This window comes from Piliocolobus tephrosceles, chromosome 14 (assembly GCF_002776525.5).
Source record: "Piliocolobus tephrosceles isolate RC106 chromosome 14, ASM277652v3, whole genome shotgun sequence".
Classification (NCBI taxonomy): Eukaryota; Metazoa; Chordata; class Mammalia; order Primates; family Cercopithecidae; genus Piliocolobus; species Piliocolobus tephrosceles.
Genome location: NC_045447.1, coordinates 5173757 through 5193345, shown reverse-complemented (window position 1 = coordinate 5193345; position 19589 = coordinate 5173757). Strand labels below are relative to the sequence as shown.

The 19589-nt window shown below is 56.9% G+C and overlaps 2 protein-coding genes across 3 annotated transcripts in view; both read left to right on the top strand.

The window, feature by feature from the left end:
• Window positions 1–6312, top strand: part of GTF3C5 (general transcription factor IIIC subunit 5) — a 27690-nt gene extending 21378 nt beyond the window's left edge. The window contains exons 6-11 of one of the 2 annotated variants that reach the window (XM_023188969.1): window positions 1310–1424; window positions 1902–1982; window positions 2203–2300; window positions 3533–3615; window positions 4592–4734; window positions 5613–6312. In XM_023188969.1, the coding sequence (XP_023044737.1) occupies window positions 1310–1424; window positions 1902–1982; window positions 2203–2300; window positions 3533–3615; window positions 4592–4734; window positions 5613–5779 (687 nt within the window). In that variant the 3' untranslated portion in view covers window positions 5780–6312. Of the gene's footprint in view, window positions 1–1309; window positions 1425–1901; window positions 1983–2202; window positions 2301–2459; window positions 3280–3532; window positions 3616–4591; window positions 4735–5612 lie in introns of those variants that run through there. The other variant, XM_023188970.1, reaches the window with a different exon arrangement.
• Window positions 6313–9028: 2716 nt separating this feature from the next.
• CEL (carboxyl ester lipase) overlaps window positions 9029–19589 on the top strand; it is a 10771-nt gene continuing 210 nt past the window's right edge. The window contains 11 exon segments of the mRNA XM_023188972.3: window positions 9029–10466; window positions 12828–12978; window positions 13058–13180; window positions 13457–13654; window positions 14853–14983; window positions 15160–15267; window positions 15433–15550; window positions 17012–17198; window positions 17378–17581; window positions 18793–18990; window positions 19322–19589. The exon segment at window positions 19322–19589 is cut by the window's right edge and continues 14 nt beyond it. Coding sequence (XP_023044740.2) covers window positions 10401–10466; window positions 12828–12978; window positions 13058–13180; window positions 13457–13654; window positions 14853–14983; window positions 15160–15267; window positions 15433–15550; window positions 17012–17198; window positions 17378–17581; window positions 18793–18990; window positions 19322–19589 — 1752 coding nt within the window. The 5' untranslated portion in view covers window positions 9029–10400.

Genomic DNA, 19589 nt, shown 5'->3' with positions numbered 1-19589 from the left:
ATCTTATTTTTATTTTATTCTGTTTATTTGTTTTATTTATTTATTTATTTATTTATTTATTTATTTATTTATTTATTTATTTTGAGATGGAGTCTCGCTCTGTCTCCCAGGTTGGAGTGCAGTGGTGTGATCTCTGCGATCTTATTTTTATTTTATTCTGTTTATTTGTTTTATTTATTTATTTATTTATTTATTTTGAGATGGAGTCTCACTCTGTCTCCCAGGTTGGAGTGCAGTGGTGTGGTCTCTGGGATCTTATTTTTATTTTATTCTGTTTATTTGTTTTATTTATTTATTTATTTATTTATTTATTTATTTATTTATTTATTTATTTTGAGATGGAGTCTCACTCTGTCTCCCAGGTTGGAGTGCAGTGGTGTGATCTCTGCGTACTGCAACCTCCGCTTCTGGGATTCAAGTGATTTTCCTACCTCAGCCTCCTAAGTAGCCAGGAGTACAGGAGCACGCCACCACGCCCAGCTGATTTTCTTTTTTTGCATTTTTAGTAGAGACGGGTTTTCGCCATGTTGGTCAGGCTGGTCTCGAACTCCTAACCTCAAGTGATCTCCCTGCCTTGGCTTCCCAAAGTGCTGGGAGTATAGGCGGGAGCCACCACGCCTGGCTGGCATTGGCTTTTTAGACATAAGCCATTCAAAAGCTCCGTTTGGGGACAGAAGACATCTCATCTATTAGGCCAGTAGTAATACTGGGCACTTAATATGTGCCAGGAACCGTGATAAAGGCTCTGTGGTGCTATCTCATTTAATCCTCTCCAAAACCGTGGGAGGCCAGGCATGATGGCTCATTTCCTAGAATCCCGTACTTTGGGAGGCTGAAGCAGGAGAATTGCTTGCATCCAGGAGTTCAAGACCAGCCTGGGCAACATGGTGAGACCCCATCTCCACAAAAAAATTAAAAATTAGCTGATGTCTCATGCCTGTAGTCCCAGCTACTTGGGAGGCTAAGGTAGGCGGATCGCTTGAGCCCAGGAGATTGAGGCTGCAGTGAGCCGTGATTGTGCCACTGCACTTAGCCTGGGCAACAGAGTGAGACCCTTTCTCGAAAAAACAAATAAAAGAACCCACAGGAAAGGGTGCTCCTGTTCCCTCCATCTGACAGGAAGACCAAGGTTTGGGAAGGCCATGTGCCCTCACTGAGGTGACAGGGCCTGCACATGGCAGAGCAGGTCTGGGCATCCAGAGCCTTGTCCCCAGCTCCTGAGCTCTTCTTCCTCGGTGTAGGCTCTGCCCCACCCAGGGACCTGGGCCTTCACCTCGCCTCACATGATTCCTACCTTTTCTGTCTCCAGATAACAGGCCCCTGGCGCAGCCTGTGGATTCGATTTGGGTATGACCCCCGAAAAAACCCCGATGCCAAGATTTACCAAGTCCTCGATTTCCGAATCCGCTGTGGAATGAAACACGGTAAAAACTCCTGAAAGCTTTGCTTCCTGCCTTTCTCTCTATCTTTCCGTTTCTAGCATTCTCTTTGGTAGTAAGAATATTTTCATTTGGAGAGAATAAAAAAACCTTTTGCTCCCCTTGCCGAGACTCTTGGATGCAGAGTGGCGTGGAAACGAAAGTCCCAGTTCTGTGCTGGCCCCACCGCTGACCGACCCATTTCTGAACCACAGTCCCTCATTGAGTGACCCCCACTTGCCCTATGGTCCTGTGACGCAGGCCAGGCACTTGTGAGAGCGTCTGTGAGATGCCAGGCACTTGTGAGAGCACTTCCTGCCTGGGAAGTGCCGGGATGCATTGGTGACTGCAGTGGCATGCTTGGCAGCCTGGAGTTGCCCTCTCAGGAGCTGGCCCCATGGACCCAACTCCCATCTCCAGTCCAGTGCTGTGTGCCGACGGGCCCTGTGCCCACCCTCCTGACATGCTTGCCCTCGCCTGCAGGTTACGCCCCCAGCGACTTGCCAGTCAAAGCAAAGCGCAGCACCTACAACTATAGCCTCCCCATCACCGTCAAAAAGACACGTAAGTGTGCCAGGCGCCTGTTGTGGGTCATGAGTGATTTGCCAAGGAAGGCGGAGCACCTGGACCCAGATGGGGAGGTGTTTCCTGGGAGTCACTCCAGGGCTGTGCTGGTCATTCCTCCCCTAGGAGGGGGTGGGCAGGTAGGAGGGCAGGGTGTGGTTGGGAGAGATACCTCCTCCCCACCCTGCACATGCCAAGCACTGCTGTTGTCCCCACGCAGCCAGCCAGCTTGTCACCATGCATGACCTGAAGCAGGGCCTGGGCCCATCGGGGACGAGCGGTGCTCGGAAACCAGCCTCCAGCAAGTACAAGCTCAAGGTGGGCGCCCTTGAGCCCCAGGAGGGAGTGGCTCCCAGGGGAGGCCGGGAATAGAGGGCAGGACCTCCCTCTCGGGGCTGGGCACCCTGTAGGTGGGCTGGAGGGGTGTGATTAGGGCAGCTCTGCCCACCGGGGCCTCAGCACCTTGCCCGCTTTTAGGACAGCCTTCAGACACTGAGGGCAAGAACTCAGCGCAAAGCCCCGGGGCTGTATGTGTTGGGGACATCCGGCAAAGAGGTGGTGACAGGTCTCAGACAGGGAAGCCTGGTGCCAGCAGCTGCATGTGGCTGTCCTTCTCGAGCCCTTTGGGAGCCTGGGCCCCCACTGAGCCACATGACCACTCCTGGAGTGATCGGAATTGGGCACACGCAGGATGACAGAGCCAGAGCCGGCCATGTGGGCCGCAGCTGTGGCAGGAGCCTCACTGGCTCACGTTTCTGTCAGTGTGATTGCCTGGCGCGGGTTGGCGGTTTTCAGAGCTATTCCCACATTCAGGCTCCCGCAAGCCGCTCCACAGTCCTGGGGGAGGCTGAGAAGGGGTTGTCCCGCATGGGGGAATCACCTGCCGAGGGAGCAGGCGGCAGAGATGAGTGCAGCAGAGATGGGCGATGTGAGGGACTCGCTTTCCCCGTGTCCGGGGGCCCCTGCCTGCTCCCCAGATTTTTGAGGTCTTTGCTGCCTTCCCAGTGAGGGGCAGTCATGCCACAGCCTGTGTGGCCTGCCTCCTCGAGGCCTCTCCTGGGAGGCCATTATCTTTACCTCTAGAACTACATGGCTGGGTGCAGAAAGGAGAGAGTAAACACTCACTAAGCCCTGCTTTCCCCAGAAGAGATGTCAGGGCAGCCCATAGGGGGACATAGGGTGACAAATGAGCAGCAGTGGGTGAGGGATAAGGTCAGAGTGCAGGAAGGCACAGAGAGCAGAGCCCGGCACAAGGCTAGTGCTGGCCCCATGCCATGGGCGCCATGACCTGCTGCACATGCGGGTTCACTGTTTCCAGTGGCCCCGGGAGGGCCTGGGTGCTCCTCTGCCTCTCCTAGAGTGTCCCAGGGAGTTAAACCTTGTTTTTTCCCCAACTGCTCCCTGGCCTTCCAGCCTGTCTGCCCAACCTGGTCCTGGTGACCAGTCAGCTCCCTGGAGAGACCCCACGGGAGCCTACATGGAGTCTCTAACACTGGCAGCCCCCCAGGGCTCTGGCTAACCTTCCCTGCCTCTCTCCCCCTTTTCACCAGGACTCCGTCTACATCTTCCGGGAAGGGGCCCTGCCACCCTATCGGCAGATGTTCTACCAGTTATGCGACTTGAATGTGGAAGAGTACGTATGGGAGGGGACTTGAGACACTGAGGGGGACCCGTGGGACCCAGGGACCAGAGTGCTCTCTGCAGCTCTTCCACTTCACATCGGCCATCATTTTCCGCAAGAACCCTCGCCTGTCTGGGAGTTGGTGCTGCCGAGAGCCCTGGCGTGCTGGCGGTCCTCGCAGAGGCAGTGCCTTGTGGAAAGCCGCGGCTCCAAACTGCACAGAGACAGTTCTTGCTGCTATGTCCTTGCCCCCCTTCCACTGTCCACATGAAGGCCCCATGAGTGGTTCTCAATCCCAGGACCCATCGGATCCCAGAAACCTTTTATCGACTTGTTCTCAGTGATGTTTAAAGAATTGCAGGGGGCCGGGCGCGGTGGCTCACGCCTGGAATCCCAGCACTTTGGGAGGCCGAGGTGGGCAGATCATGAGGTCAGGAGATCGAGACCATCTTAGCTAACACGGTGAAACCCCGTCTCTACTAAAAATACTAAAAATTAGCCAGATGTGGTGGCGGGCGCCTGTAGTCCCAGCTACTCGGAAGGCTGAGGCAGAAGAATGGCGTGAACCCGGGAGGTGGAGCTTGCAGTGAGCCGAGATGGCGCCACTGCACTCCAGCCTGGGCGACAGAGCGAGACTCCGTCTTAGGAAAAAAAAAAAAAAGAATTGCAGGGAAAGCGCACTGGGATGGGAGGAGATGGAGATGGGAACACGTCAAATACATCTTGAAATCTGTTGAAAGCCATGGTTCACCAGAAGCATGTGCAGGGGTACACGGCCAGCTTCACGTGTGTGAGGGGTCCAGGGAGCACACAGGTTTAGGGCCCCAGCTGGGAGCACATAGCTCGTGTTTCCAATTCCTCTCTATAGACTTCACTCACGGGGCTGCCTTTCTCGGTACAACTCTGCCTCCAGCAAAAGCCAACACCGGCATCTCTTAGCAGAGACGCACCCTGGGACCTGATGTCCCAACCCTCTCCCCACCCCCAGGTTGCAGAAGATCATTCACCGCAATGACGGGGCCGAGAATTCCTGCACGGAACGGGATGGGTGGTGCCTCCCCAAGACCAGTGACGAGCTCAGGGACACCATGTCCCTCATGATCCGGCAGACCATCCGCTCCAAGAGGCCTGGTGAGAGCCGCTTGGGGTAAAGGGGGCCCAGGATGCCTGGGGGTCCCCTTGGAGACAGAGGTCTCCCTAAGGGGACCCATTCCTGGGAAATGGTACCTAGGTGGCATCATCTTGCCCCTGGCCCTGGTGGGAGGCGGGCATTGTGAGCCAGAGCCCAGCCCAGGAGCCGGCATCACCCCAGCTGCCCACAGAGGCTGCCTCAGCCAAGGCCCTCGGCACTGGGGTCTGGGGCGGGAGACAAGGCCAGAGGGTACAGGTGCAGCAGCCCGGCGCTGCCATTGGGGCCTCCACCTGACGCCCTCACACCAGCCCACGTCTTTCAGCCCTGCGTGTGCAGGCTCTGCCTCTGTCTTCTTCCTGTTCTACGGGGCCCAGCCCCTTCCTGGAACCAGGCAGCCCTGACAGGAGCGAGGGCCAGCTGCAGGGAATGTGAAGGGGGCAGCACCTGCCAGGCAGTGGATCTGACAAGGCTGGGGAGAGTCATAAGAGCCCCCCCTCTCAGGGGACTCCTCCCCAGCCATGCCACACAGATCGGACCAAAGCAGGGGTTCTTGGTCTTGCTTGGAATCCAGATTCAGCCCCCTTTGGGAATCGAATCAAGAGTGTGGACCCTTTCCCAGAGAAAATGGCGTGTTCACTCTTGAGGGTCCCTGGGCCCTTGAAGCTGCTCATGGCTCCCCTGCTGCAGTATTCCCCTGGGTGCCTGTTGAACTACACCTTCCCGGGGGGCCTCCACCCCATACTTACCCACCAGCTTCTTCAGAGCTCGAGCTCGGACCCTTATAGTAGTAACCAGGCTCCCCAGAGCCTGGTGGCCTTTCTGGGGCCACCCAGCAGCCTGCATGGGACACCCATGGCCTTGTCTCCTCCGGCCCCAGCTCTCTTTTCCAGCTCAGCCAAGACTGACGGCGGGAAAGAGCAGCTGACGTATGAGTCTGGGGAAGACGAGGAGGAGGATGAGGAGGAGGAAGAGGAGGAGGAGGACTTCAAGCCATCCGACGGCAGTGAGAACGAGATGGAGACAGAGATTCTGGACTACGTGTGACAGGGCCCAAGGCTGGGCCTTCCTGACCCGGCCAGACTGGTGTCCGGCCTAATGAGGGAGCCAGGGCTCCCCACTGCCACACCCCAGTGCCCGGAATGGCCCTAGGAGGCCCTCTGAGGAGAGCTGGAGTCCTGGCAGAGGGTGCAGCTGACCCTAGCACTGGCTGTGACGTGCTGCTGGGTGCTGCCTCTGGTCCTAAGGGTATGCCCTGGGTGCTGCCTCTGCATCCCCAAAGGGTATGTCCTGGCTTCGCCACCCATGAACCAGCCCAGCATCCAGCCAGTGAGTGCCCAGTGCCTTTCAGGATGAGACCAGTAAATGCCGGAGGTGGAGCTGGGCAGCTGCGGGGCCCCAGGCCACAGGCCAGTCTCACTTGGCTCTCATGACTGTGGCGGTGGATATAGTGTGGGGAGCCTGGCCCATGGTCTCAGGTGGCAAGAGATCCCTTGGCTCTGGATCCCAACCGTTTGGCGCAGCTTTGCCCACAGCCAGGCCCCTCTGGAACTGTCCTTATTAAACCAGGTTCCCGAGAAGTCTTGGTTTCTCAGTGTGAATGTTGGAGCTGCAGGGGAGTCTCTTGCTGCCTTGGGGCTTGGGCTCCCTTTGTCCCTTCCTTTATTCCTTCATTCAGTGACCTCATGCTGGCAGTGCTGGCCTGTGCCCCTCACATGTGGTCGGGTTGGGTGAGGGCAGCTGGGAGGACTCCAGGCCTGGGCTCAGTTCTTCTCTAAATGAATACCTTCTTGACAAAGTCACGGGAAATGGGCCCTGCTGTCCCATGGCTTCCCAGTGTGAAACTAGTGGGTCCCGAGCCCACCGAGCCTGCCTGCCTGGCCCTACTCCCCGTGTTGCCCTTGGCTGAGGCACTTCTTGTGTCTCCCCGAGTGCAGCAGCAGCACTCCCTCCCAACCTGTGTGCGTGCCGAGTATTTGTTGAAGAAACAAAGTCATTGGTCCTAGAGAACGGCCCCGTTCTGGATCGGCTGGTTGCTTCTGTGTAGTGCTGAACCTGCTTCTCTCCTCTGTATTTCCTGGGGACTGGTGGAGGCTCAGCCCAATTCAGGTTCAAGGTCTCTTCCTCGGCTGCGTCGGTCTGCAAGCACAGGATGTCTGCTGGGCCCCTTTGTTGACGCTAGGATTGACCAGCACGTTTAGGTGTTGTCAGCCTGATGCGTTGGTCTTTTACTTAATGGTTTTTGGGTTTCTGTGTGTTTTTTTTTTATTTGTGGGTCTTTTTTTTTTTTTTTGAGATGGTCTTGCTCTGTCGCCCAGGTTGGAATGCAGTGATGCAATCAGGGCTCACTGCAGCCTCAACCTCCTGGGCTCAGGTGATCCTCCCACCTCAGCCTCCCGAGTAGCTGGAACTACAGGTTGTGTACCGCGTTGTCCAGATAATTTTTGAATTTTTTGTAGCAATGAGGTCTCACTAATGTTGTCCAGGCTGGTCTCAAATTCCTGGGCTCAAGGCATCCCCCTGCCTCAGCCTTCCAAAGTTCTGGGATTACAGGTGTGAGCCACCACCTCTAGCGTATTTAATGGCTTTTGAACAGCCGTTGATCATTGCCTGTACTGCTTCCTTAAGGGTGCAAAATGGTGATTTTTTGAACTGTATTGTTCCCCCTGTATTTAGTAGCTGGAATTCTATAAAGGAATCTTCCTCATCGTCTATTTGATTACCCTGAAATACTACTTGGACAGAAAAGGAGGGAATATGCCTGTTTTCACCTCTAACAGTTTTCAGAACAATGTTAGTGCCCTGGCAAGGGCCAGTGACAGGGCAGGAGGGGGTGCAGTGTATTTCCTGGGCTGCCTGGTGAACTCAGATCTGTCCATTGCAGGCTTGCTTTTTCATGCCCGGCTTGTCTGTCTTTGCCCGGAGGCCGCCTCAGATTAGCTTCTGTAGTCTTTTTTTTTTTTTTTTTTTTTGAGACTGAGTCTCGCTCTGCCGCCCAGGCTGGAGTGCAGTGGCCAGATCTCAGCTCACTGCAAGCTCCGCCTCCCGGGTTTACACCATTCTCCTGCCTCAGCCTCCGGAGTAGCTGGGACTACAGGCGCCCGCCACCTCGCCCGGCTAGTTTTTTGTATTTTTTAGTAGAGATGGGGTTTCACCGTGTTAGCCAGGATGGTCTCGATCTCCTGACCTCGTGATCCGCCCGCCTCGGCCTCCCAAAGTGCTGGGATTACAGGCTTGAGCCACCGCGCCCGGCATTCTGTAGTCTTTTGACACAACCCTTGGGTCTTGGGCACCTTCCTTACTTGTAGCCACCATAATGTTGCAGACTCCAACCCCTCCCTGGCATTTCCTGCTGCGGACCCGGCCCAACCATCCCCCCGGGGCGCACTCCTTCCTCAGTGTGACTATGATGTTTAGAGACCCCAGTGTGGTCACCAGGGGTGGTGCTTGCTCCTGGGATTTCTTTACTGCTAGGACTTTGGAAGAGAGAGCCAGGAAATAAGTTTTTTTGTTGTTGTTGTTGCTGCCAATTAAAAAAAAAAATAAAGTATGAGACTAGGCGTGATGGCTCATGACTGTAATCCCAGCACTTTGGGAGGCTGAGGCAGGCAGATCACTTGAGCTCGGGAGTTCGAGACCAGCCTGGACAACATGGCGAAACCCCGTCTCTACTAAAAATACAAAAATTGGCTGGGTGTGATGGCACGTGCCTGTAATCCCAGCTACTTGACAGTCTAAAGCAGGAGGATCCCTTGAGCCCAGGAGTTCAAGACTGCAGTGAGCTGTGATTGTGCCACTGCACTGCCTGGTGACAGAGAGAGGCCCTGTCTCAAGAAGAAAACAAAGAAAACAAAATATGTGGGCTCTGTAACCTTCCTCTAATTTTGCTGTGAACCTAAAGCTGCTCTAAAAATGTATATATATATAGGCCGGGCGCGGTGGCTCAAGCCTGTAATCCCAGCACTTTGGGAGGCCGAGTTGGGCGGATCACGAGGTCAGGAGATCGAGACCATCCTGGCTAACACGGTGAAACCCCGTCTCTACTAAAAATACAAAAAAAAAAAACCTAGCCGGGCGAGGTGGCGGGTGCCTGTAGTCCCAGCTACTCGGGAGGCTGAGGCAGGAGAATGGCGTAAACCCGGGAGGCGGAGCTTGCAGTGAGCTGAGATCTGGCCACTGCACTCCAGCCCGGGCGACAGAGCCAGACTCCGTCTCAAAAAAAAAAAAAAAAAAAGTATATATATATATAAAGTGGGGCCTTCCTTTCCCTCTCCCCTACCCCCGCCCTCTCCCTGCTGCCTGCCCTCTGCCCTCCCCTTTCCTCCTTAGCCTCTGTAAATAACACTGCAGTGAATATCCTTGAGCACAAAGGGCCTATCTCCCAGTTCAGAATTACCTCCTTTATTTAGAGCAGGTTTTCAGAACTAGAGTAACAGGGCAAAGGCCTGAGGCAAATGCATTTGTTCCGGGGCACCCCAGCCACCTGCAGGCCCCTTATTCTCTGTGGCCGACTCTTCTCCCACCCTCCCGGCCTTCCCCCACCTCCCTCACCCACTCGGCCTCCTGAATGGCTGGGCACTGGCTGTGGCCGACAGACACAGGGACAGCCGTGGCTCTGCAGGTCCACTCGGTATCTGACACCAGCTGCAGGGATGGCAGAGCAGGGGTGTGGTTGGTGTGGGAAGCACAGGCTCCAAGTCTCCTGGGGCGCTGTTGGCTGGGCAGGCTCTGGCTGCCCCTACCCTGTCCCTATCACAGCAGAGTGCTGTGCGGTGACTGGAGCTGCCACTGAGTGTCTTGGTGAGGGTGACCTCACACTGGCTGAGCTTAAAGGCCCCATCAGAAGACTTTGTTCGTGGTGTTCTTTCACTTCTCATAGCCTTTCCTGGCTCTGGGAGTAACAGGTGTTCACAGAAAATGCGAGTGGCCTCCTCCTCCTCCACGACCTCACACAACCTTATCCCTTCCCTCCCGCTGGCCTCTTTCCCTCCCCTTCTGTCACTGCCTGGGTGTGCCTGGGGGCCTTGACTGGGCCCTTTCTTTCCTCAGGGAAGCCCTCAAGGTTGGGCTAGATGCTCCCCCAACCCTCCCACCCACACCGTGTTCCCCCTGAGCCTCTAGTCTTCCCTCCCAGGACACATCAGGCTGGATGGTAACATCTCCCCACCCTGGAGTGGGACTGCCTTGTGCTGCTCTGGGACCCACACCCAGCTTGGACTGCCCGCTCCACAGGCCCCAGGAAAAGCTTTTACAGATAAGGTCAGTCACATGAGTTGGGGGCCCACAGTATGTCGCCCTCTCTGTCCCAGAATTCACGTGCTCGGTCCCCTGTGAAGCTCCTTTGGGGACCTAGGGGACAGGCAGTGCATGGAGACAAAGGATGCCCTTTTCTGTGACAGTGACACCAAGCCCTGTGAACAAACCAGAAGGGAGAGCACTGTGCAAACTGCCCGGCCCCACCACCCCCCTTGCCACCTGCCTCTGCTCCCAGATAAGCAGTAACCTGCACAGGTGCACCGTGGGTTTTGGGAAAACTGGATCTCCCTGCACCAGAGGGGGTGGAGGGGAGGGGGTGTCTGCGACCTCATGAACAAGCATATGACCTTGGCTCCGGCTCCATAAGTACCCGAGGCCCAGCGGGAGGGCCACCCAGAGGCTAACGCACACCATGGGGCGCCTGCAACTGGTTGTCTTGGGCCTCGCCTGCTGCTGGGCAGTGGCCAGTGCCGCGAAGGTAAGAGATCAGCAAAGGGGCAGGTCCTGCTCTCCTCCCCTCACTCACATCTGGAAACTTCGGGCCACGCTGAGAAAGAGCCCAGCACAGCCCCGGAACAGTTCCCGGGGGCTCACGCTCATTTCTATGGGGACAGGGGCCTGGTAAAACGCAGGATGCCCGATTCCATTTGAATTTCCGATAAACTGCCAAGAACTGCTGTGTAAGAATGTCCCATGCAATATTTAAAACACACTTACATGGGCCGGGCGCGGTGGCTCACGCTTGTAATCCCAGCACTTTGGGAGGCCCAGGTGCGTGGATCACTTGAGGTCAGGAGTTGGAGACCAGCCTGGCCAACATGGTGAAATCCCATCTCTACTAAAAATACAAATGTTAGTTGCGCATGGTGGTGGGTGCCTGTAATGCCAGCTACTTGGGAGGCTGAGGCAGGAGAATTGCTTCAAGCTGGGAGGTGGAGGTTGCAGTGAGCTGAGATCACGCCACTGCACTCCAGCCTGGGTGACAGAGCGAGACTCTGTCTGGAAAGTAGAAAAGAAAAAGAAAAAAATGAAACATACTAAAAAAACAATTCGCTGTTTACCTGAAATGCAAATGTAATTGGGCCTCTTGAATTTGCATTTGCTCAGCCTGGTGATCCCACCTACCAAGCTCTGATGGCGACACTGTCCCCATTTTACAGAAGGGGAAGCAGGCCAGGGACAGGGAGTGTGGCGAGCAGGCAGATGGGGCGGAGAGAGGCAGGCCATTTGCCCAGCATCGCACAGCTGCTACCTCCTACTCCTGAGCAGGAACCTGAGATCTGGGCTATTCTACACCGGGTCCGGGTCCCTTCGGAGGGAGAGCCGGCAGGCAGCAGCTCTCTCAAGCATCCATAAAATTCGCCCTCTCTGCCTGTGAGGGGGAAGCCACAGAAACCCCAAGCTCCGCAGGAAGCCAGTGTCCGTGCCTGGCCCAGTCCCTGCCCCCAGCAGGACTCACACAGGGGACCGCAAATGCTGACCACGCTGTTCTTGTGCCTGCTCTCTCAGGCCCTGGGAACTCCTCTCTCCACCCCCACTGCCTGCTCTCTACACTCTCTGGCCCTGGGACCTGGAGGTTTGGGCAATGGTCCTGGGCTCCTGACTCAAAGGAGAGGTCATCCTCTTCTTGGGTGAGCTCTTCTTGGGGTGCTGAGAGGCCTTCGGCAGGTCAGCAAGACCCCTCCCCATTCCCCCGCCCTGAGGCCCTCAGGCCAGTCTCAATTGCACAGGGACACTTCTGCAAGGTGACGTCTCTACACCTCCTCCCAGAGGTGGGGCGGGGCTGGGGGGAGCTGGCACGAGGAGACACGGATGCCTCGCAGGGGTTACCCACGATGTCTGCAGGTGTTGCCTCTGGCTCCTTCCCTCCAGTTCCAACCGCCCCAGTCTCCCTCCCCGGTGTGGCAGGGGCCCATCAGCCTAGACTTCAGAGGGCTGCTGGGACCCGAGCTGGGCCTGAGGGTACAGGGCCACCCTGACCTTCCCCACCTGGAACGTGGCACAGGTGAGAGCCAGCAAGCAACCACCGGCTGCCACCATGCACCACGTGCAGGAGGAGCTGCTGCCCAAGATGGAAAGGAGGTGGCACTGGGCAGACAGTTGCCTCTCAACAGGGTGACTTCAAGCCCAAAAGCTACCCAGCCTCAGTTCCCTCAGGGACAGAGAGTGGGTGAGCACCAACCTCCAGGCCCCTCGTGGGGATGGACAGCTTGGTGCACAGAGGCAGTTCTCATGGCACAGGGAAGCGTGGTGGAGGTTGCAGGGAGTCCCTGGGGGGGAGGGGTTCTTTACCAGCAGGGGGCACAGGAGCTGTGGGGACTTGGGTATGGGGACATCGACTTTGTGCCCAGCCAGTTAGGCCCTGTGCAGGGAGACAGGAGGAGGGAAATGCAGACCCCACCCCTCAGGAAGGAGGAAGGTTGGTGTGAAACATCCCAGGTACACTGAGCATTGGGTGCACTCCTGCCTGAGCTCCTGCCTGAGCTCATCCTCCACATGGGCATGGGGAAACAGGATCGGGGTCCAACCTGGGCGGCCACAGCCTGAACCCAAACCTCCATCCCACGTCTTGGCAGGCTTCCCTAGTGGGAACACTGGTTGAACCAGTTTCCTCTAAGAATCTGGGAGCAGGACACCCCCAGGGATAAGGAGGGGAAGACGAATCCTCAAGCCCTGAGCAGTGCGGGGCAGAGGGCGCTGTCTGGGTCTCCTGGGCAGAGCTGTCCTGCTTTGAAGCTGTCTTTGCCTCTGGGCACTCAGTGTTGGCTTGCCTTGCCCGCTCCGGATTCAGGTCGATGGGGCCTGAGCCTTCCTGACCCTGCCCGTGTCTCCCTCCCAGCTGGGCGCCGTGTACACGGAAGGTGGGTTCGTGGAAGGCGTCAATAAGAAGCTCGGCCTCCTGGGTGACTCTGTGGACATCTTCAAGGGCATCCCCTTCGCGGCTCCCACCAAGGCCCTGGAGAACCCCCAGCCACATCCCGGCTGGCAAGGTAGGAGTGGATAGTGCCAGACTGGCCCTGCGGTGAGGGCGACTGCCTTCCTCATGCCAACTCCTCCTGCCACCTGCAGGGACCCTGAAGGCCAAGTCCTTCAAGAAGAGATGCCTGCAGGCCACCATCACCCAGGGCAGCACCTATGGGGATGAAGACTGCCTGTACCTCAACATCTGGGTGCCCCAGGACAGGAAGCAAGGTCTGCCTGCCCCTGCTCCCCGAGGGAAGTTCTCACGCAGCCAGATCCCCGGATCCGCTCCTGGCTTGAGTCTGGGGGCTGCAAAGCTGAATTTCCATGCAATCCCGTAGAGGCGGAGAGGGGAGCGCCCATGCCAGTCCCCCAGCCTGGGGCAGGGCCGCGCCTTGGAGCGCCTCCCTGTCTCGGCCCCAGGCACCTGCTGCACAGGGACGGGGGACCAGCTGGGGAGAGGGCCAGGCGGGGCGTCTGGGGTCACCGGCCGCTCCCCCATCTCAGTCTCCGAGGACCTGCCCGTTATGATTTGGATCTATGGAGGCGCCTTCCTCATGGGGTCCGGCCACGGGGCCAACTTCCTCAGCAACTACTTGTATGACGGCGAGGAGATTGCCACACGCGGAAACGTCATCGTGGTCACCTTCAACTACCGCGTCGGCCCCCTTGGGTTCCTCAGCACTGGGGACGCCAACCTGCCAGGTGCATGGGCCTCTTCGGCCCTGAGGTGGGGTGGCCAGCGTGCTGAGCCCGGTAGGGGGATGTTCTCAGCGCCCCTCACCCCAAACAACCAGTTGATGTCCACAGAAAGACCCAGAATCTGGAGTAGAATCACAAGAAGCAGGAGGCCCTTAGCAGCCATAGCAAAATTAAAGATGCTGCAGAGGCCAGGTGAGGTGGCTTACGCCTGTAATCCCAACGCTTTAGGAGGCTGACACAGGTGGATCACTTGAGCGCAGAAGTTTTAGACCAGCCTGGGAATCACAGGGAGACCCCCATCTCTACAAAAAAATAAAAAATTAGCTGGGGACCAGGCGCGGTGGCTCAGCCCTGTAATCCCAGCACGTTGGGAGCCCAAGGCAGGTGAATCACCTGAGGTCAGGAGTTCGAGACCAGCCTGACCAACATGGAGAAACCTCTTCTCTACTAAAAATACAAAATGAGCCGGGTGTGGTGGCGTTTGCCTGTAATCCCAGCTCCTCGGGAGGCTGAGACAGGAGAATCGTTTGAACTCGGGAGGCGGAGGTTGTGGTGATCTGCCATCACGCCACTGCACTCCAGCCTGGGCAACAAGAGCAAAATCCCATCTCAAAAAAAAAAAAAAAAATTAGCTAGGCATGGTAGCTCGTCCCTCTGGTCTCAGCTACCTGGGAGGCAGAGGCGGAAGGATCACTTGAGCCCAGGGATTCGAGGCTGCAGTGAACCATGGTCATGCCACTGCGCTCCAGCCTGGGTGACAGTGAGGCCCCATCTCAAATGTAAAAGAGGCTATGGGACAGACAGGCAAACAGGCTGAAGCTGAGAGAGAAACCAGTAGAGCAGAGCTGAGTGAGAGTCACAGAACGATACCTTGAGGCAGAGACAGCTGTGGACGCAGAAGTGGCAGGACACAGACAACAGGGACTGGGGCAGGGGCGGGAGAGGTGCACGGGCCTGACCATCCTGCTCCCCACAAACACCACCCCCTCCAGCACCCCACTGACCCAACCTCCTGGGGACCCACCCCCTCCAGCGCCCCACCCGACCCAGCTTCTTAGGTACCCACTATTTGCCAACCACGGCTTTGCCGTGGCCCCAAGTCTGTTGAGGGCATTTCTGCCCCACCCACACCGGTCTCCCCTCCTGGAGGCCAGGCCTGGGCCACTGGTTTCTAGCACCGTCTCCCGTGCCCTGCCCACAGGCAACTATGGCCTTCGGGATCAGCACATGGCCATTGCTTGGGTGAAGAGGAATATCGCGGCCTTCGGGGGGGACCCCAACAACATCACACTTTTTGGGGAGTCTGCTGGAGGTGCCAGCGTCTCTCTGCAGGTCTGGGGATCCCCGTGGGGAGGGCCTGCTCCACAGGTTGGGAGGAAGCTCGAACGGGAAGGGGAGGTGGGAGGAGGAGCATGGAGCTGGGGCTGTGGTGCTGGGGTGTCCTCGGCCCAGCCTGGGGTGGATGGAGTGGGGAGCGGCCTTGGTGACAGGACCTCTGGCTGTCGTAGACCCTCTCCCCCTACAACAAGGGCCTCATCCGGCGAGCCATCAGCCAGAGCGGCGTGGCCCTGAGCCCCTGGGCCATCCAGAAAAACCCACTCTTCTGGGCCAAAAAGGTAAACGGAGGAGGGCAGGGCTGGGCAGCTTGGGAGTGGAATTGATACCCGGGTGGGGGCTGTCCTTATTTCCATTCTTTATCCTGGACCCTGTCCTTACCTTCAAATGTTTCGGAGCCCTGAGCACTGGCCTCACCTACCTGCCGGCCTTGCTCCTGTCCTCAGGTGGCTGAGAAGGTGGGTTGCCCTGTGGATGATACCGCCAGGATGGCCAAGTGTCTGAAGATTACTGACCCCCAAGCCCTGACGCTGGCCTATAAGTTGCCGCTGACAGGCGTAGAGTGTGAGTAGCTGCTCAGGTTGGCGCATGGGGTCTCGAGGTGGGGGTTATGGGGGTACTGCCAGGAAGTACTCTGGAGAAGAGAAGAAGGTGCCAGAGCTGTGGTCTGGTCCTGTTGCCATCAAACTGGTGACTCCCCTCAAAGGCCCCAGCTGTAAGGGAGAAGGGAAGCCATTTCTTTTTTTTTTTTTTTTTTTTTGAGATGGAGTCTCACTGTTGCCCAGACTGAAGTGCAGTGTCAGGATCTCAGCTCATTGCAACCTCTGCCTCCCGGGTTCAAGTGATTCTCCTGACTCAGCCTCCCGTGTAGCTGGGACTACAGGCACATGCCACCATGCCCAGCTCTTTTTGTTGTATGTTTAGTAGGGATGGAGTTTCACTGTGTTAGCTAGGATGGTCTTGCTCTTGGGACCTCGTGATCCGCCCGCCTTGGCCTCCCAAAGTGCTGGGATTACAGGTGTGAGCCACCGTGCTCGGCCCCTTCTTTCTTCTTATCTCCCATGAGTTACAGACTCCCCCTTTGAGAAGCTGATGAACATTTGGGGCCCCTCCCCCACCTCATGCATTCCTATGCAGTCATTTGCATGCAATTTTAGGGAGATCCATAGACCCCAGACCAAGAGCCTTTGTGCTAGATGACAGTTCGTTCATTCATTCATTCATTCAGCAAACATTTACTGAACTGTAGCACTGGGGCCTCCAGCTCCACTATTCTGTACCCCGGGAAGGCCTGAGGACCCCTTCCACAAACACCTGTGCATGGCCGCCGCACCAGCTTGCTAGGCTAACACTCTCCCTTGCACATTCTTCTATGGCAACATGCCATGAAGCCAAGTCATCTGCATGTTTACCTGATGTGAACTCAACTGCACTGGCTGGACACCCCCAAACAAAGCAAGCTGCACAGCCCCGCTGGAAGCAAAGCCCACGGTGCTGGGCCCAGTGACAGCCGGGCCCCGCCTGCCTCAGCAGCCACAGGGTCCTCTAGGGGCCAGTCCGGGGGTCTGGAGGGCAATGCAGACCTCGCACCATTTTTAGCTAATGGAGTGGACCCCGGCCCTGAGAGAGGGAGCTCCTTCTCCATCAGTTCCCTCAGCAGCTTCTAAGTTTCCTCCTTCCTGATTCAGGCCCAGCAACGAGAGAGAGGAGAGGGAGGGGCTGCCGCTGAAGAGGACAGATCTGGCCCTAGACAGTGGCTGTCAGCCTGGGGACGTGTGGCAGGGCCTGGAGACGTTTGTGATTGTCACGGCTGGGGAGAGGGGTGCTCCTGGCACCTTGTGGGTTGAGGCCGGGGATGCTCTAAACATCCTACAAGGCACAGGATGCCCCGATGGTGCAGAATCAACACAGCCCCAAGTGTCCTTAGATCAGAGAAGGGAGGAAATAGCCAACTCCAGCCCTGAGAGGCAAGGGTGGCTCAGGGGACACTGGAAGGTACAAGAACCTCCTGGCTCTCCCACCCAGACCCAGTGCTGCACTATCTGGCCTTCATCCCTGTCATTGATGGAGACTTCATCCCCGATGACCCCATCAACCTGTACGCCAATGCCGCCGACATCGACTATATAGCAGGCACCAACAACATGGACGGCCACCTCTTCGCCAGCGTCGACATGCCTGCCATCAACAAGGGCAAAAAGGAAGTCACGGGGTAAGCAGGGGGCACAGGACCCAGGGGCGACCCGTGCTGCAGGGCGGCCGGGAAGGCACTGTTGAGGGGGCCAGCCTGGAGGAGGAAGGCACTGAGTGGAGGACTGGGAGTGAGGAAGTTAGCACCGGTCGGGGTGGGTACGCACAGGGGGAGTGTCAGTGTCTACTTGATCTCCACAGGGAGGACTTCTACAAGCTGGTCAGTGGGCTCACAATGACCAAGGGAGTCACAGGTGCCAAGACTACCTTTGATGTCTACACTGAGTCCTGGGCCCAGGACCCATCCCAGGAGAACAAGAAGAAGACTGTGGTGGACTTTGAGACCGATATCCTCTTCCTGGTGCCCACCGAGATTGCCGTGGCCCAGCACAGAGCCAACGCCAAGTGAGGATCTGGGCAGGGGTTGGCTCCTGGGGGCCTTCCTGGGGTGCTGCACCTGCCAGCCGAGGCCTCGCTGTGGGTGGCTCTCAGGTGTCTGAGTTGACTGGGAAAGTGGTGCTTGAGTCTCCACCTGTGCCTGCCTCATCCACTTTGCTGGGGCCTGGCAAGACTTGAGGGCCTCTTTTTACCTCCCAGCCTCTAGGGGTTTACAAACCCCATGATCCTCTGCCCTGCTCAGCCCTGCACCCCATGGTCCTTCCCACTGGAGAGTTCTTGAGCTACCTTCCATCTCCCACACTGTGTGCATTGAGACAACACTGGACAATGGTTTCTATCCACTGACTCTTACGGGCCTCAACTTTGCCAATTTACAAGACAATTTCAGCCTACAGCCAGATTAAAAATCTTCATGTAATAATAGCCAATTATAATAAAAAATAAGGCCAGACACAGTAGCTCACGCCTGTAATCCCAGCACTTTGGGAGGTCAAGGCGGGAGGATGACTTGAGGTCAGGAGTTGGAGACCAGCCCGGCCAACATGGCAAAACCCCCCATCTCTACTAAAAATACAAAAATCAGCCAGGCGTGGTGGTGCACACCTATAATCCCAGCTACTCAGGAGGCTGAGGCAGGAGAATTGATTGACCCAGGGAGGTGGGGGTTGCAGTGAGCCGAATTACGCCACTGCACTCCAGCAGGGGCAACAGAGTGGGACTATGTCTCGAATAAATGAGTAAATAAATAATAAAAATAAAAAATAAGTTAGGAATACGAAAAAGATAGGAAGATAAAAGGATACCGAGAAGTCTAGGATGAAAGCTTTGCAGCAACTAAGCAATACATTTAGCTGTGAGCCTCTTTTCACTGAAGGCAAAAAGGGAAACAGTTGAGGGCCTATACCTTGTCCAATCTAATTGAAGAACGCACATTCACTTGGAGAGCAAAATATTTCTTGATATTGAATTCTAGAAGGAAGGTCCCTAACAAGGTTTTGTGGAGGTGAAGTATAAATTCAACAGAAATGGCAGAACCCATGAATCCATGAATTTGGTTCTCAGCTTTCCCTCTCCTGGGTCTGAGAAGGCCCATCTCTTCATGTGAATCCCCCAGACCCTTCCCTGCCCGCTGCCCGGGACCTCCCTCCAGGGCCAGTCTGTGGGCTGGGCGCTCCCTGGTAGGCACCCTGCGTACTTGGGCGGTCTCTCCCCTCCAGGAGTGCCAAGACCTACAGCTACCTGTTTTCCCACCCCTCTCGGATGCCCACCTACCCCAAATGGATGGGGGCAGACCATGCGGATGACATCCAGTACGTTTTTGGGAAGCCCTTCGCCACCCCCCTGGGCTACCGGGCCCAAGACAGGACCGTCTCCAAGGCCATGATCGCCTACTGGACCAACTTTGCCAAAACGGGGTAAGGCGTGGGTTGAGAGCAGGGCGGAGGGCCGCAGCCGAGAAGGGCCTCCCACCACGAGGCCCTGTTCCCTCACTCGCCAGCGGAGGGACTTTGGGTAAGTCACTTAACCTCCCCCTGCATCAGAATCCATGTGTGTTTATGAGGATAAGAGCTACTGGCAGAGTCCCAAGCCCGCGCATGTGCACAGCCTGTGTCCCGTATGCAGTGAGAGGCCACGGTGCCCAGGGCCAGCTCAGAGGACGGGGATGACTCAGGCGTGCGGGTGCAGAGCAGGGCTTCAGCCCCCTGGGAGTCCCCAGCCCCTGCACAGCCTCTTCTCACTCTGCAGGGACCCCAACATGGGCCACTCGGCTGTGCCCACACACTGGGAACCCTACACCTCGGAAAACGGCAGCTACCTGGAGATCACCAAGAAGATGGATGGCAGCTCCATGAAGCAGGGCCTGAGAACCAACTTCGTGCGCTATTGGACCCTCACCTATGTGGCGCTGCCCACGGTGACTGACCAGGAGGCCACCCCCGTGCCCCCCACAGGTGACTCCGAGGCCACCCCCGTGCCCCCAACGGGTGACTCCGAGGCCGCCCCCGTGCCCCCA